The sequence below is a fragment of the Dipodomys spectabilis genome, unplaced genomic scaffold (genome assembly GCF_019054845.1).
Source record: "Dipodomys spectabilis isolate Male_0828 unplaced genomic scaffold, ASM1905484v1 ptg000024l, whole genome shotgun sequence".
Classification (NCBI taxonomy): domain Eukaryota; kingdom Metazoa; phylum Chordata; class Mammalia; order Rodentia; family Heteromyidae; genus Dipodomys; species Dipodomys spectabilis.
The window spans coordinates 16,146,694-16,163,855 of record NW_024870701.1 but is presented as its reverse complement, the minus strand read 5'-3'; the positions used below and the strand labels follow the sequence as shown (position 1 = coordinate 16,163,855).

At 35.5% G+C, this 17,162-nt stretch overlaps 1 protein-coding gene and 1 non-coding gene across 4 annotated transcripts in view; one reads left to right on the top strand and one right to left on the bottom strand.

The window, feature by feature from the left end:
- The window catches only part of Kiaa1328 (KIAA1328 ortholog), a 187,486-nt gene extending 170,465 nt beyond the window's left edge, over nt 1-17,021 (bottom strand). For all 3 annotated transcript variants that reach the window (XM_042675286.1, XM_042675285.1, XM_042675287.1), the window contains exons 1-4: nt 16,955-17,021; nt 9,699-9,734; nt 8,437-8,576; nt 3,144-3,238 (exon numbers count right to left, since the gene is read on the bottom strand). In XM_042675286.1, the coding sequence (XP_042531220.1) occupies nt 3,144-3,238; nt 8,437-8,576; nt 9,699-9,734; nt 16,955-17,012 (329 nt within the window). In that variant the 5' untranslated portion in view covers nt 17,013-17,021. The remainder of the gene's footprint in view (nt 1-3,143; nt 3,239-8,436; nt 8,577-9,698; nt 9,735-16,954) is intronic.
- LOC122104457 lies at nt 14,553-14,614 on the top strand. The gene has a single exon (XR_006146924.1). It is a non-coding gene; the product is annotated as a U7 small nuclear RNA (small nuclear RNA).
- Nucleotides 17,022-17,162: the final 141 nt, after the last annotated feature.

Sequence of the window (17,162 nt, the reverse complement as noted above, 5' to 3'; positions counted from 1 at the left end):
CAATTAGAATCATTAATATATCTTTTAGGTATCTTTCTCATTCTTATACTTACCATCAATAACAATATTAACTAGAGAGGATCAAACAGATACAGGTAGGCTACTCGTAATTGGGACATTTATAGTTTCCCCATGTAAAACTGCTTAGAATCTGATCCCCCCTTTCCTTTTTTTAAAACTACAGATGTTGCTATTCTAACAAAGTTTAAACCTCAAAGACACTATTAACAAAAAGCTAGATTTAGCACTTTACATTTATATGGTGTGTTACTCTGTAACTGAAAGAATGTGCTATTTGGGGGCTGGGAAGGTGGCTCAGTGGTAGAGCACTTGCCTTGCATGCATGAGGCCCTGGATTCGATTCCTCAGCACCACATTAAAAAAAGAAAAAAGCCGGAAGTGGCGCTGTGGCTCAAGTGGTAGAGTGCTAGCCTTGAGCTGAAGAGCTGAGGGACAGCGCCCAGGCCCAGAGTTCAGGCCCCACGACTGGACCACCCCCCCCCCAAAAAAAAAAAGAATGTGCTATTTGTTCTGTATGTTATGCTGATCACTACTGAATATTATTTTCTTCTGAAAAGATGCTTCTCAATGGCCAAGGATGGATGCCCAGCATGCTAAGTGACTTTTCCCCTGAAATAATACCAGTAGATTTGCATAAGAGCTGAAACTCTTCAAGTATACTACACTTGAATGTCATGGAAGTACATGTTTTCTGAATCTCCTCACACTTTTCCTCATTTGGTTTGGTATTTAACACAACTAAATCATAGTACTTCATAGCTATTTTTTTTTCCTGAAAAGATAATGAAGAAAACTGGATTGGAAATGTCACTCAAGTGGGAGCATGCTAGTCCTTTTAAACTTTTAAAAGGCAACTTTAAAAACTTTTCAGCTTCCTAATCATTTTCTATTAATACTTCATCATTATCCTCCATTAACTAAATTTCTAGTGATTAAAAAAAGTATACCAGGCAAGGCAAGCAGAACACAGTGCAGCAAGCAGTTTGTCTTATTTCATATGACATGGATTTGTAAAGCAAAGAATATTAATATAAAACAGTGTTTATTCACAAACATTAAATACATCTAAATGTGCTTTTCTCAAATAGAACATCTTTTATCTATTCAAAGTGAAATTTAATCTTTCATTTCCAAGCAAAGAAGGAAGGGAAAGAGGGAAGGGAGGGGAAAGCAGGAGGGAAGGAGTGAGGGAGGGTGGGAGAAAAGGAAAGAGAGATGGGGGGGGTAAGAGGAAAAGGAAAAAGAGAAGAAGGAAGGGAAAAGGAATAGCCAATAGAAATAAATAGTCAAAATGAACAAGTAGACATTGTACTAAAGAAGGTATAGAGAGTAATAGCACATGATATAGGGTCCAACATCAATGGTCATTGAAAAACACAAATCAAAAGCAAAATGAGATATTAACATAGAAATTGCTAAGGATAAAAATTATAGAAAAATTTTAAACAGGCACTTATGAAATTTCACACAAAAATCTATATTTGAATATTTATAGTAACCTGAATTTTTTAACTGTCACAAACTAAAAAAAGCAAATGTTCTTGAACAGATGAAATTATAAACTGTGATCTTTCTATCACATGGAATACTACTCAACAATAAAAATGAACAAATTTCTGAAATATGCAACTACTGGATGGGTCTATAGAGAATTATGTGGAATGAATAAAAGTTGATCTCAAAAAATGGCATATTACATGATCCCATTTATATTGCTTGCTTTTTTTTTTTTTTTTGGTCAGTCATGGGGCCTGAACTCTGGGCCTGGCCTGGGCCTGTCTCTCAGCTCTTCAGCTCAAGGCTAGCGCTCTACCACTTGAGCCACAGCACCATTTCCATCCAGCTTTTTCTGCTTATGCTGAGGAATCGAACCAGGGCCTCATGCATGCAAGGCAAGCACTCTACCACTTAGCCATCTTCACAGCCCCTATATTGCTTTCTTGAAATGACAAAATTTTAGAGAGAGAATAGGTTAGTATAGTATGGGATTAGGAATGGGATGGGAAGGAAAGTAGCTGTGTTTGGAATTTTGACTATGACGATTATACACAAATCATACATGTGAAAATTTGAACAAATATAAATTATACACAATGAATACATGCAGGCAATCTCCATACATGATAAATTCTGTAAATGTCAATATCCTGGCTGTGATACTATATTATAACTAACCAAAATATTACCACTGGTGAAAAATGGATAAAGGCTATCTGAACTCTCTCTCCTAGATTAGTTCTAACAGCTATAAATGAATCTATACTTATTTCAAAATAAAAAGGCTTCAATTTTATTTTTAATAAAATAGAAAAAGGTATTTTACTACTTTATTTTGTTTCTGTGGATTAGAATAAAAGAATTATTAATGAGTTTGATACTGAATAAATAATAATGAAATATCAAATAGAACAGAAAGAAGAGTTCATTTTTAAATCATACCAATTAATCAATGAAAACAAATATGGCAACTATAAAGTTACCAATAAAATATCACTGTAATAGTTATTCCAAGCACATTCCCAGATAGATGCTTATGGTAGTAAATAACAATTTAAAAGTGAACAGTGTATTTGAATAGTTCCACTGAATCTACCCAAAATATTTGCTATGGTTATTTATTACCTACTTAATTCACAATACTGAACTCAGAGCCTGGTGCTTGCTCAAGTTGCTTACTTGGCTAGCACTCTACTACTTGAACCATGCCTCTAGCCTTGCCTTTTGCTAGGGATGGAGTGAGCTGGCTTTGAATCTCTTGATCCTCCACAGTAGCTAGGATTACAGCCTTGAGCCAGCAGCACCCAGCTGGTATGATTTAGAGAAACAGCTCCCATAGGCCTACTTATTAAAGGTTTGGTCCCTAGTCTACAGAACTACTGGGAGGTAACAGTACCTTTAAGGGATTGGAATGAGTGGAAGGAAATGAGTTCACTGGAGTGAGTGCTGGAATGAATAGTAGCCCTTTTGTGGGCAATTAAGCATTTTTTGTTGTTGCTGTTGCTAAGTCTTTGCTTTCGTAAGAGCAATGACATACTGTCTTCAAAACATATTAGTAATATTCTGCTCTCAAATGAGTTGTGTCTGTTATATAATAACGTATTTCATATACATATTTGTCTTACCTGGCAAGTTCTTTAATCAGGTTTGCAATGCGCCTTTTGTCTTCCAGACATAAATCCTTCAACGATGCACTCTTTGCTCCTTCCTTGCACAAATTCTAAAACACAAGCATACTCTGATTAACTTTCTCTAAAAACAACTTTTAAGTCTTTTTGAGAAAGAAGGAAAGGAAGAAAGCGGGGTTGGGAAGGCAGCAGTTGGTACAAGGCTCACATTTGTAATCTTAGCTACTCAGGAGGCAGAGATCAGGAAAATCATGGTTTGAGGCCTGCTGGTCAAGTTAGCCGAGAACTCATTTTAACAAAAAATGTTGTATATAATGGTATACCTGCAATTTTATCTCTGTTAGAGGTGTATGTAGGAGAATCATAGGCCCAACATGGCCCAAGCAATAAATATAGTCCCTATCTGAAATATAGCTAAATTAGAAACTGAGTGGGGCATAGCTAAATGTGGTACAGCACTTGCTTAGTAAGCACAAGGCACTGAATTCAATCTGTAGTGCCAACAATAAGTAAATAAGTATAGGATATAAGCTTTATTTAATATCTTTTATCTGGTGGAACACTGCTAGTTTCATTTAAAAATATTGTGAATTCAAAACAGTCTATGGAACTGATAATGAACAAGACAACATAGACTTTACACAGAAAGAAATTAAAAGCTGAAGATGTTCCTGCTAAAGTACTAACAAATATTAAGGAAACAACTTTTCTTTTGTAAATGTCAGAATAATAAGGTCCTAATGGAAGAAACTAAAAGCCTGTTTACACTATAGCTCCAAAGCTTTTGTTGTTGTTGTTTTGAGATGTCCAGGGACTTGAACTCAGCTTCTGGTAGTGTCCTTGAGCTTTTGTGTTCAAGGCTAGTTGCTCTGCCACTTGAGCCTCACACAGGTCCACCTGCAGCTTTTGGTGCTTAACTAAAGATAAGAGTTATGGCTTTTTCTGCCTGAGCTGGCTTCAAACTGTGACCCTCAGATCTCAGCCTCCTGACTAGCTAAGGTTACATAAGGTTACAGGTGTAACTGATGCCAGGCTACTTTTTAAGGGTATACAAAGGTTACTGGACGAGGCACTAAGTCACTAATAAGTTACTGAGCATTCAAATTATGCTAAGGTTCATTTTTAAGGATACTTGGTCAAAGAAAGAATACTTGGAGATGTACAAGTCCTTATGTCAAAAAATGAACTTTACAACTTTGGTGGGGGGGGATGGGGAGGGATGTGAAGGGGAAACAAAGGAGGAGGCAACAATGCTTGATAAGAAATGTACTCATTATTTTGCCCATGTAATTGTAACCCCTCTGTATGGTATTTTCACAATACAAAAAAAAAAAAAAGAATAATTGTTATATTTGTATTTACTATATGCCAAGAATATTTTCAGTATTTCATATTTACTATCCCACTTCATTTTCATAACCAAGCTATTAGGCAAAGATTATTCCTGTTCTACTTTAAAGGTACATGTATTGTCCACTTATAACTGTTAAATAGCAGAACTGAGATTCAAACAAGCTGTGTTCTTAAACTGTATACTGTCCTACCTTTTGTACTGTAAAAAGTTCTCCATAGAAGTTAATCCAACTACTTCAGATAGCCCACAAACCAAGGATGAGTAAAATGAATCCTTGAAATAGTTATCAGCAAAAGTTGGGGAAAGATTGAATAGAAAGGAAAACAGAAAAGGATAAGAAAATGAGACTGGATTAAAGCAATTCAGTTTCAGATGCTAGCAAAACATTCACGTGGAAATTATATCTGTCTCTCAAGTCAGAGATTTGTAATTTAGATGATTTTTTTCTAATAGCAATAGACTTACACTGAATAACAAAATAGTTCTTAAAAATCATCAAGAAATAAAAATATATAATTTAATTTTAATTAATCTGATTTTAATTAAGTTAAATTTGCATTTGAAAAGATAAAAACAAAATAAAGAGCATACAGTAGTGATGAAAAAAATCTTTCAGAATATAGGATCAATAACGCTAATGACAGAAATAACCAAGTAAACTAGGAAGAGGTGGGATTTGGCAATACAAGATATTATCTTGTATTCCTATCATCTATTATCTATGCTGATGATAATCATAAAAAGACATTTCAGTAATGGTGAGGTGAAAGAAACATACAATAGAAGAAAACCCCTGCATAGAGGTAAAAAATTTTAACAGACACTATTAACAGAAAAATACTTGAAAAAGAGTACCAAAAGTATGGTCTATTGGTACAACAGAATGCTGTATTTTGTTGTTATGCTAGTGGTATTCATTTTTTCTGAGTGCTAGTAGTTTTCATCCTTCTGGGCTCTGCTTTATGATGCTGAAGCCGAGACTCTAAAAACTTCATTTCTCCTTTGCCACTTGACTGTTGACAAAACCAGATGGAGACCAGAGGCTGATAGAGGGGAAAAAAAACATATTTCCTCATATTTGCTTCCTGTTAACTGTCAGCATAGCCTTATCTCATTTATTCTTAAAGAATAGTTGGTGTTGACATATTGATTTAAAAAAGAGAGATTTGTTTGCAATTACTTGTAGCACTAGAAGAACCAACTTCTATCAGGCCTTTTGAGGAAGGCTGGTGTCTTATCATCAGAAGTCCAAGTTCCAATGTTAAGAAGCCCTTCCCTAATTTTCTAAGTGTTAGTAATTCCAACTTGTTCTGCTTGTTCATCCAGCTCTAGAGTTAGTAATTGTTTCTTGCAGTTAATACTATCATAATACTTTACTGTTTCCTTGTTGCTTTTTTGGTTCTCTAATATCTAACAGTTTTTTTACATACAGCATAAAAATCTCACAATAACTTATAATACAAATAACAAAGATATAAAGTTTCAAACATATATAAAACTAAATGGTGTTTAAAAACAAAAATGTATTTACTCAGACAGGGCTTGGTAAACTACAGATGCCAGAAAAATCTGGCCCATTGCCTGTTTTGTAAAAAAGTTTTAGAATATAACTATAACCAAACTTACTCATTTCGTCTCATTTCATTCTATATAGGGGTAAAGATGAGTAGTTGAAACATCTCTTCTCTAGCCAAAGCTAGAGTTTCCTATCTTGTCCTTTATAAAAGTTTGTTTAGACCCAATTTAGAAAAACAAATGAAACATAAAATTTGGAATACTGTTTAGCAAAGACGATATAAGGGAAGGGCACATCTCTACAGTCTGACTAACTAGTGTATCGTTGTAATTCAGTAGAGAAAAGAATGGTGCTAATGGTTCATGATATAATACCAGCTACTTGGAAGATAGCGATTCAGAAGGTTCAAAGTTCATAAACTCAATCTCAATCAACAGCTGGGTGCAGTGGCACATGCCTGTCATCCAGCTACATAGGAAGCTGAGAGCAGAAGGATTACGGTTCCAAGCCAGCCTAGGCAGAAAAGTTCATAAAACCCCATTTCAACAGAAAAGTGGTACTTGGCTGCCATCCCAGATACAGCAGGAAGCATAAATAGAATGACTATATTTTAGACTATCTTGGGCAAAAAGCAAAGCCCTACTTCAAAAATAACAAGAGCAAAAAGGGCTTTAAAACATGATTCAAATGACAAAATATCTGCCTAACAAGTACAAAGCTCTGAGTTCAAATCCCAATACCCCAAAAATAGACATAAATGTTGGTGAGAACATGGAGAATTGGAAACGTCTAACATTGCTAGCACAAATGCAATTTGGTATAATCACAATACAAATTTTGTTGGTATTTTGTCAGGTTAAATATACAATTACTATATAAATCATTAAATATAACTAGAAAACTGAAAACACATCCACACAAAAATGTGTATGTAAGTGTTCACAGCAACATTATTCATAATGTTCCTTTTTTAAAAGGAAATGGAAATGTCCATTAACTGGTAAATGGATACACAAATGTGAATTCAGCCATAAAAAAGGAATTAAGTATATGATACATAATACAATACAGATGAACCTTGAAATCACCACTACAGCTAAACGCTGTAGACTATTAAATATGATTATCAGCAACAAAATAGACGTTAGAATTGTCTTCAAGAATATAAATTATGATTACAAAACATTTTCTATAAAAAGTCCATCAGAAAATATTTTAGGAATGTGGGTACAGCCTTTGAAGCAGTTTAACCACTGTAACAAGAATGCAGCCACAGACAATCCATGAAAGAATGAACACAGTGGTGGCTCCATAAAAACTTTATTTATAATGCATGTGCCAGAAGATTTGACTCACAAGTTGGATTCTAAGTCTGGACATCAATTCTGGTTGAGGAGGGAAAACATAACAAAAATCAAAGTAAAATACACAGGTCACAAAGGACATAACTGAACATTGCACATGTTATTATAAAGACAAAGATAAATGAGGGAAAAATCAATGACTGGGCTCTAAAAACCAAGTTTATGATATTCCTTTACAAAAAGTGAAAATAATAATAATGATGGTAATGATGATTAATTTTCTTTACTAAACCATAATTCTCATACAAAAGGATCATCCTTAAAGAAACATACTCATAAGAACAAAATCATAAAGGCTACTCAATTAAAAATGTTTAACAATTTGAATTTCTAGTATCACATAAAATGTACATCACTTGAGATATATTAAGATACTAAAATGGGGGAGGATATAGTCATAAAACTTAATGCATAAAGCTACAAAATTAAGCAAAATGAGGTAACGGGAAGGGTTTGAAGGGATGAAGAAAAATTATATTGACATCGATCAAAATGCTTTGTATTCATAAACTGATTTGTTGAATGGTAACTCATTTGTATTCATAAACTGATTTGCTGAATGGTAAGTCTTTTGTACAACTACTTAAATAAAAAAGAATCAAAACAACAAAAACATATTAAGATGATATGTTTTCTTATAAAGGCTTAATGCATGTATATATATTTTGTAGCAAACTCTAATATCTATTTTATACTCGCCATTATCAAAGGATCCCCAAAGTTTCTGAATCTACTAAAAACTTTTATTAGATCACCTAATGATTTTTAAAAAATTATGCTTATTGCTCAGCACTTATAGAAACTAGTGAATTAGGGGCTGGAAAGGTGGCTCAGTGGTAGAGTGCTTGCCTTGCATGCATGAGGCCCTGGGTTCAATTCCTCAGCGCCACGCAAGCAGAAAAAAGCTAGAAGTGGCGCTGTGGCTCAAGTGGTAGAGCGCTAGCCCTCAGCCGAAAAGCTGAGGGACAGCACCCAAGCCCAGAGTTCAGGCCCCATGACTGACAAAAACAAAAAACAAAAAAACCACTAGTGAATTAAAAGAAATAAATCACTGACCTGTTCACCTACTGCATCTCCGGCACCTTTTAAAGACTCCATATCGATTGAAGTATGAGTCACTTTGGACATATTAACTTTACCATCAGCTTTTAGACTTGACTTGTATCTTGATCTGTTATTTCCTTCTGTAGAAATTCCTATGGATTTTCATTAAACAAGATTTCAAAATTATGTCTTCTCTTTCTCTAAAACCCCTTTCCACCCCCATCAACAATCTTCCTTAGTTTCTTCTATTTTATGGTATTTGATAGGAAAAAATGTTTATTTTAATACTTTATCATAAAACTCTTTCAAGATGTAATGAATCACAAAAAATGTTTTAAATACTTTAATAATACAACTGAAAAATGTAAAAGATGCTGTGAAGACATAAAAATATTAATAGCAATAAATTATAATATACCTAGACAACTTGGAGGAAACCAGATGTTCTTCTCCTAATTATGGTATTTTCAATGATATCATTTTACTATTCATCTAATAACTAGCAAACTCTCACTCTCCCTCCCTATCTCTCCTCTCTGTCTCTCTCTTACACTGTGTGTCTGTCTTGTCTCCTTCCTCTCTCTCTCTCTCTCTCTCTCTCCCTCCCCCCTGTCTTGTCTCTTACATTCTTTGTGCTGGTCCTAGGACTTGAACTCAGGCCTCTGAGCACAGTCCTTGAACTTCTTTTTGATCAAAGCTAGCATTCTACCACTCAAACCACAGCTCCACTTCCAGATCTTTTAAGTATTTTTTTCTTTTTGATAGTTTATTGGACATAAGAGTCTCAAGGACTTTCCTGCCTGGTCTGACTTCAATTGTAATCCTCAGATCTCAGTCTCCTAAGTGGTTAGGATTACCAGAGTGAGTTAATGGCATCCAGCTGAAGTCTTCACTCTTTACTCTGGGATAGTAAATTGTAGTTACTAGTCATTTAAAAAACTTTAAAAGAATCTCTTTGGGTGGGCATTATCCTGTCTACAGAGGGCCTGAAGAGGACAAAAATACTGATGAATGATGAACTCATTAAAAAAAAAAAAAAAGAATCTCTTGCCCTTAATACTTGAAAAAGTCTAGAAGTTAATTAAAAGGTGACTTGCCCAGTCAGCCTATAAGATGAGCCAGTATTTGAAACCTGCTCAAATATTCAAAAATATTTAAACTTTTGGGCTAGTTTAAAAAACAATTTAATGTTCTGTTGGACAGTTTTGTTTCATTTCCTCCCAGCACTCAAGAGGCAAAGGAAACTTACTAAATTTTAATACAGGAAGTCATACCTGGAACATATACTACTGATTGTTCTTCATCAGAAACTATGAGGAAGGATGTGAAGGAAAAGAATATACCAATATCCAAATGCTGCTCTTGTTCTTTGTGACTGTGATAATTCTTCATCATTTTGACCCGAGAATTTATAACTTACTTAAAAAAAAAAAAATCCAGAAAGCAAAGAGACTGAATTCAATGGTGCAAGATCAATACTATGTAAAAGTTCATCTTTAGATAATCATGACTATATTTCATACAAATTTTAGAAAGCATTTAACCAAGACAGTTTTATTCACTCTTTATTATACTGTACATTCTGCTGTTAAGTTACTATTCTTTTGTAAACAAGGAGTTAAGTATTACAATGTTCATGATTAAGAAACTGACAAGTTATTTTAGGCATGAAGAATATACAGAATTTCAAGACAGGCTTTGCCTTTAAAGAACAAACACTGTTTGGGGACAAACTAATTATGCAAATACAAAGACAATATTTATTCTTCTGCAGTGCATTCATGAAATGTCTCAAGAAGCCCTATTATTGAAAATGCAGACAAAATTTAAATCCAAAGAAAGAACTATTTTGAGGTTTTTTTTTAAGAAGAAATTTAGAAAGGTTAAGATCATACATTGTTACAGAAAGAGAACCAACTAAGAAGTTTGTCTAAATCAAATATGCTTACAATTTGTAACCTAGAACATGTACAGGCAAGAAGCATCTATGTAAGTTTTTCCCCAAATAATCTAGAAATATTTTAAGTTTTCTGTTCTTTTAAAAAATGTTTTCTAAGAATTCTATACAAAAATAATTATGTTTAGCATTCTGGGAAAAGCTAGTGTAGATTTAATGTCTTAAAAGACAATATATTTCATCTCAGTTTCAACCTTGGTAATGGAGTTATTCCAGAGAACACTGACCACAAGTACCTAGACTCCTACAAAAGTAATAGGAATTTAGCTGGAGTTGTCTCTGAGCTGGCAGTTGCTATTTCACAACTCTCTGCAGCATCAGAAGCTGATAACAAGGTTCTTTACCTTTTCTTTAACTAAATAGGCTCTTATCTTCAAATAGTTGTAAAGAGGAGTTGCCACTTAACAGTTTATGAATAGTATCGTGATCAATGTCACCCTTTTCAACATTCTTACCCATTTTTTTCCAACCAATCCCTTCCCTCACTTTCCTTAATCTTGTAGGATATGTATTGAATTTTTTTTGCCATAAACAAAGCACTTTATATAATGCATTTTTACATGTGTCACCTACTTCAACATCTTTACCACACTTCAACCTCCCTCCCCTTATTTTTTCTTTTTTGGTATATAAAATGAATTCTTGACTGTATTTTTCTCTTCTTCCCCCTACACCTGCTCTCCTTGCTCCCTAACTTACAAATATCCATTTCCTGATACTAAGATTATAGAATTTTAACTAAGTCTTTTTAAAGAATTATACTACTGGAGCTCTACTTAAGAGTCTATTATACTTCAGTTCATTCATTTGTAACTGTGCTTACTTTTTTTATAGGCATATTCTAACTACTACAAATGAGGGAAGCCATGCAACCTGTGTTCCTCTGAGTCTGGCTTACTTCACTTAATTTTTTCCAAGTCTTTCCATTTCCTTATCAATGCTAAAATATCATTCTTAATAATGGATGAGTAAATTCCATCGTGTATATACACCACTTTTTTTTTTTTTGATCCATTCATCCCCTAAGGGGCATCTTGAGTGATTGCCTATCTTGGTTATGGTAACTAGTACTGCAATAAACATGGTTGTGCTGGTGGCTGTATTGAAGCCTTGTTTGTGTTCTATTGGATGAATGTTAGGAATGGAATTGCTGGATCATAAGGCAGCTCTATGTTTCAATTCCCTCAAACATCAGCAATAAAACAGTTTTAGGAGGCACAACAAGTAAACAAAAACATCAGAATCACCAGTCCAAAGAAACTGAGAGCAATTAATAGGGAAGTAGAAATTGAATTTCCAAATTCAATTCAATTCACCAACACCCAATCTAAAAATAGTCTTTGGAAATGAAATTATGCAGGCTCCTCAACAACAAAAGCTATTTCATTCTTTTATATCCTTTTGGACCAGCATAGGGCCTTATACTCAACTGAAGTACTCTATAAATGTTTGTAATGTATTTGGAAAAAAAATACAGGAGAAAATTCAACACAGCAGTACAAGGATTTATTCCCTATCACAGTGCTTTTGAATAATTCTTTTTTTTAGGTCTGAGACTGGGACTTGAACATAGTACCTAATGCTTTCACTCACTGGCTAGCACTCTACCAACTAAGCCACACCTCCAACCCCAAAGGTTATTTCTTTTTTTCTTTTAGTAAATAAGAATTCTCAATGTATTCTCCAAAGGTGACCTAAGGAAAGACTAACATAATAGAGTTTATTTACAAAGGTACACTCCCAGCAGGTAATCAGGTTCACTCAGTGGAGACTTGGAACTTCACACAGCTACACTTTGATTTAAAAGCACAATCAAATATTTCTCACTGTTTTCCTCTGTCCTCAAATCTAACATAAATTCTATCTTCCTTATTCTCAGTTGGTAATTTTGTTTGCCCTGTCTCCCTTCTGCCTCTCCTTTCTTTTTTGTTGGTTTGATGGTTTATTTACATTAATAGGAACTGAATCCAGGGCACTGTTAGTACTCTATCACAGAGCTAAATACCTAGCTCCAATTTCTTTAAGAAAACATTGTAAAGACCTGTCCTATGCCACTATCAGCATATCTAACTCCTGCCTTTACCTGTGCCTACTCCCCGTTTTTGCTACAGATAAACTGTTCATGTTCCTGTCCAAAGTTGATGCAGTCTCATTACATACAAACATATAGACATACACAACTCAATTATTTTTATCTGAAGATATTGCTTCTAATATTATCATCATTTCTCCTGAGTCAATAATTTTTCCTATTAAACTTTTTCCCTAAGCACTCAAATATAATAATGCAATTTTTATATGTTTTTTATTGTAAAAATACTATACAGAGGGGTTACAGTTAAATGATAAGGTAATGAGTACATTTCCTATCAAGATAATGCAGTTTTTGAGGGTTGAAAATCTCCTAAGCCTCTAATAGAATACTATGCTCCTTTTATGGCAAAACTTCACAAGAGCCATTCACTTTCCTCTCCTCCCAATCAGCCTTAAGCCTACTCCAATCAAGCTTCTGATTTACCAGACCACAATTTTGAGAAGTTTTAATGTCCTTTACTAATAAATCCATTAATCGGCTTTTAGGTTTTTTTGTATCTGATCTATTGATAGTATTTGACATAAATATCAATTCTCTTTAAAACATCTTTTTTTCTTAGTTGCAAAGATAGCACATACTCATAATTTTCCTCATACTATTCTAGTAATTCCTGCTTGGATTTTTTTGCAACATTCCTAGGGCTCATTCCTTCGGCTTTACTCTACATACTCATCTTCTTGATGATCATCTTCAATTCTCAGGATTTTAAAAACACAAACATGTTGAATTCTATCAAAATACTCTTGAAAAGAAGTCTATTTCCTGACATTATCACTTAGCTTCATAAAAGATATCTCAAAGATCTGACTGGTGGTTCATGTCTGCCTATATATATATATATTCAAACTACTAAGAGGTGGAGTTAGGAAGTTTGAGATGAAAAATGAACCTGGGAAAAATTGAGGCCTTATCTAAATAATAAGCAAAAGGAACTAGAAGAAGGGCTGAAATGATGAGTGTTTTTCTAGCAAGCATGAGGTCCTGAGTTCAAAACTCCAGTACAGCCAAAGAAGAAACTGTTTCTAATTCAACTGTCCAAAACTGAAGCCCTAACAGTTTATCTTAAAATCTGTTCCAATCTCACTAAATGACAATTCAATCTTCCTGTTTGTCTTCACATCACACACTCTGAAAATTCTGTTGTTATAACCTCCAAATCACACCTAATGTCCAAAGGCTTCTCACCAACATCATCAGTTCAATTACCATCAGTTCCTCTCATAACTGTTCTCTTGTTTCTATCTGTAACTCCTCAATAGTCTATTTTTCACACAGTGGTCAGAAAGAACATTTTAAAGATGTCATTCCTCAATCAGAGTAAAAGCCAAAGTATTCACAAATGCTCAAGATCTGATCCCTCTATTCTGGTTACCTCTCTGATCTCATTTGTGGCAAGGAAATTTCCCCTTATTCGCCCTTGGCTTTCTCAGTTTGTTAATGGGCTACACAAGCTCCTGCCTCAGAATTTTTGCATTTATGATTTATTCTATGTTGTTAGCTCTTTCCTATATTTTCACAGTTAAATTCCATATCTCTTTGGTCATATGCCATTTGCTATATGAAACCTTTATTTACTAATCATGTAGGTACTTAAAAATTGCAAAATTCTCTTCTTGTAAAACATCTACCCCTCATCACTTGCCCCTATCCTGCTTTAATTTTCTCTACAGTACCTAAAATTATTATACATGTAATGTGTTTATTTGTGACTTTTATCTCACTTAAGTCTAAGTGCCAAGAGGATAACCACTTTTAGCTTTCATATTCAATTTTGCATCTCCAACCATAAAAGAATGCTTGGTTCATAGCAAACTATCTATGAAAAAATGAAACTGATACTCAATTTTATGAGATTACGGATCAATAATTTTCAGTGTTCTATGTCTCATTCAGAATACTTATTTAAAATCTATTCCAACTATACCAATAGCAATTTCTTTGTCAAACAGGAAAAACCTCTAAATAAACTGCCTTCAACAAATATTTTTAAAATAAGAAAATGCTGAAAATTACTTCCATCTGACTTATCCTTTCTAATAACACATAGTTCCATTATCTTAAAACTCAAACATTTACAAGTGTTGCACCTCTTTTAAAATTTGTCCAGCAAGTTTTCTAGCATTTGCTAAAAAATCCCTTTTAAAACTACCCTGTTATAAAGAATTTCCCAACAAATGTGTATTTTATGGAGAGATCAAAGAAATATAAGTTAATATGCCAAATGTACATTGGACCAACTTTAGATTAAATATGCTACCTATTTCTACTTTGACTTCTTTCATAGAAGTGCCCCCAAAAGACACATACAGTGAGTTATACACACCTTTAATGCTGCTATGAATCAAAATCCCAAGAATTCAATTAGTAATTAGCAACTCAGAGCAAAAGTAGTCAAGAAGAAGAAATATTTGAAGAAAATAAGCACAGTACTGCCCACTCTAACCCTTGAAAGTTTTTTTTTTTTATCACCCACCAGAAATACAAGCATATATAATTATTATTGACCACATAGATTTTGCGGTAGATATTGACCATATAATTTTGCGGTAGCAAATTATCTTTTACATCAACACAAAGTTGTCACCTATTTTTATTCAAAAACTTAATTCCAGAGAAAAATGTTACCAGAATGTCTTAACTGTGTCTCTTCTAATTCATATTTGTTAATACGATTACTAATATTGTTAATGATACCTGCTTTTGGTGAATTTAAGCAATCAAAATTGGATTCTACAGGAAAAATAATTACTTCAGATATTACTAAGAATTATGATGAAGGAAAGCAATTTACAACTAAAGGGGTATATTTTCTTGGAAGATCTAACCCACCAAAAAAACTTTGTGGCACATTCATCTTTACAGATTAAGTACTAAGACATACCTTGTATAAAATGGCATTACTGAGTCATACTGCAGAGAAGGTGTATAACTCATAAGACTAATAGAAAAAAATGACATTCATAGATAATCTGCCCTCTCATGATGGAAACTTCTAGGATTGAGCATTTTTCCAATCACATGTCTCTATTTTTGTAGGTGAAGAACTGGAATTTTTTTTCAATACTATACATACTATTTGACCTTTTCCTATTGAGATAGAGAGTATATACTTCTTCTACATGAATAAGAAGGATGTAACTACATGAATACGGTGCTAAAATCAACGACATGGATTTGTTCACAGGCTTGTTAATTAACTTACTCAGTCCCACTGTAACTGAATGCCAACTCCCTACCATGCAATCTTTACATCAGGACATTATCATTAATTATTATGAGCTAATATCTTTAAAAGTCTTCTCTGTCTCAAAATCCTATCAATGCAGAGGAAGTGCTTCATAAGGATTCATCCCAATCTCCTGATTTCCTAATTCAGCCCAACTGTTCCTAATACATATATCCTCATTCCTACTGATGGGTAAAAGGAATATTATTTAATTTCCACGGTACACCAGTGTGCTTGCATCCACAGTGTATGTACCAAATTTCAGTTGTTTCTTGTCAACCTATCGGAGACAAGTAGTAATACTAAACACCCGGTGGCACAGAATGTGAAAATTTTCTTCTTTACACACACGGTTCTCTAATCCTAGTAATTAGATAAAGGAAACTAGCAATACAATTTGATAAATTTCACTGGGAGCTAAATTAGACTGTCCAAAGTGATTGTGCCAATGGCAAAAAGCAGTGTCTCAAACAATGCCATCACCAGTCCTAGCAAGCATTCAAGCAGTAACACTGATTAAATTGTCTTCCAAATAATGCTCCTCTAGTGAACAAGAACATTACTGTAGGCTCTTAAAGTCCACTAGATCAAGGGAAAGAATCCCTGAGTTATAAGCATCACAGAGTCGGAGCCAGGAATAAATAACATCACGGGGCTGTCATTGGTGGTGACCCCACAGCCTACATGTTGGGCTGACATTACTTCCAGGCAGGATGATTCACACTGTATTCCCTCACTAGCAGGCAAAGAACACGTCCCAGAGAGACCAGGCCCCACACCTTCCCTAAAGACCCGGTGTGTGAAAATGCATCACTATAAGGGTCCCGCAATTCCAGCAAGGTCCGAACACGCTCCCAACACCCACCGCCTAAGGCTCATCCTAACTCCCGTCAAAAAGGTTTCCTATCCAGCCAACACCCAACTCTTGCTCCTCCCCAAGCTCAGGCCACACACTGAGGGGACCTGGAGTACCCGCGGGAGGGTCGGCCCCGGGCCATCTCTCCAGAGCTCACCACCGTGGAGGGCCGAGGGCCCAGAGCCCTGCGCCCCCACACCTGGAATCCTGGCCTGGGGACGCCACTACCCACGCGGGGCGCTGGAGCCCGGCCCCTACATAGCAGTGGGCAGAGCACATCCATGACCCCAAGGTCAGCACCGCTCTTCTCCCGTCCGCGCAGGTTTACGCGACCGCCCCACCCCTCGCCGCCCCCGAGGGGCGCCGGCGCCCCCTGCCCGTCAGGGCAAAGGATACTGTCGCGACTCCAGAACGCCGGGGCGCCCGAGCGGGAGGGGCCCGCCACGTCCGCCATCTTGAAACAACCGCCACTCCGGGCGCTGCGCCGGGATCGCCACGCCCCTGACTTCAGGATCGGTCCCAATTGGACGTGTGGCGCAGAGACCCGCCCTCGCTTACGCGTCCGGCCGCGGCGAGGAGAGAGAGTCCGGAGGAAGGCCCCGCC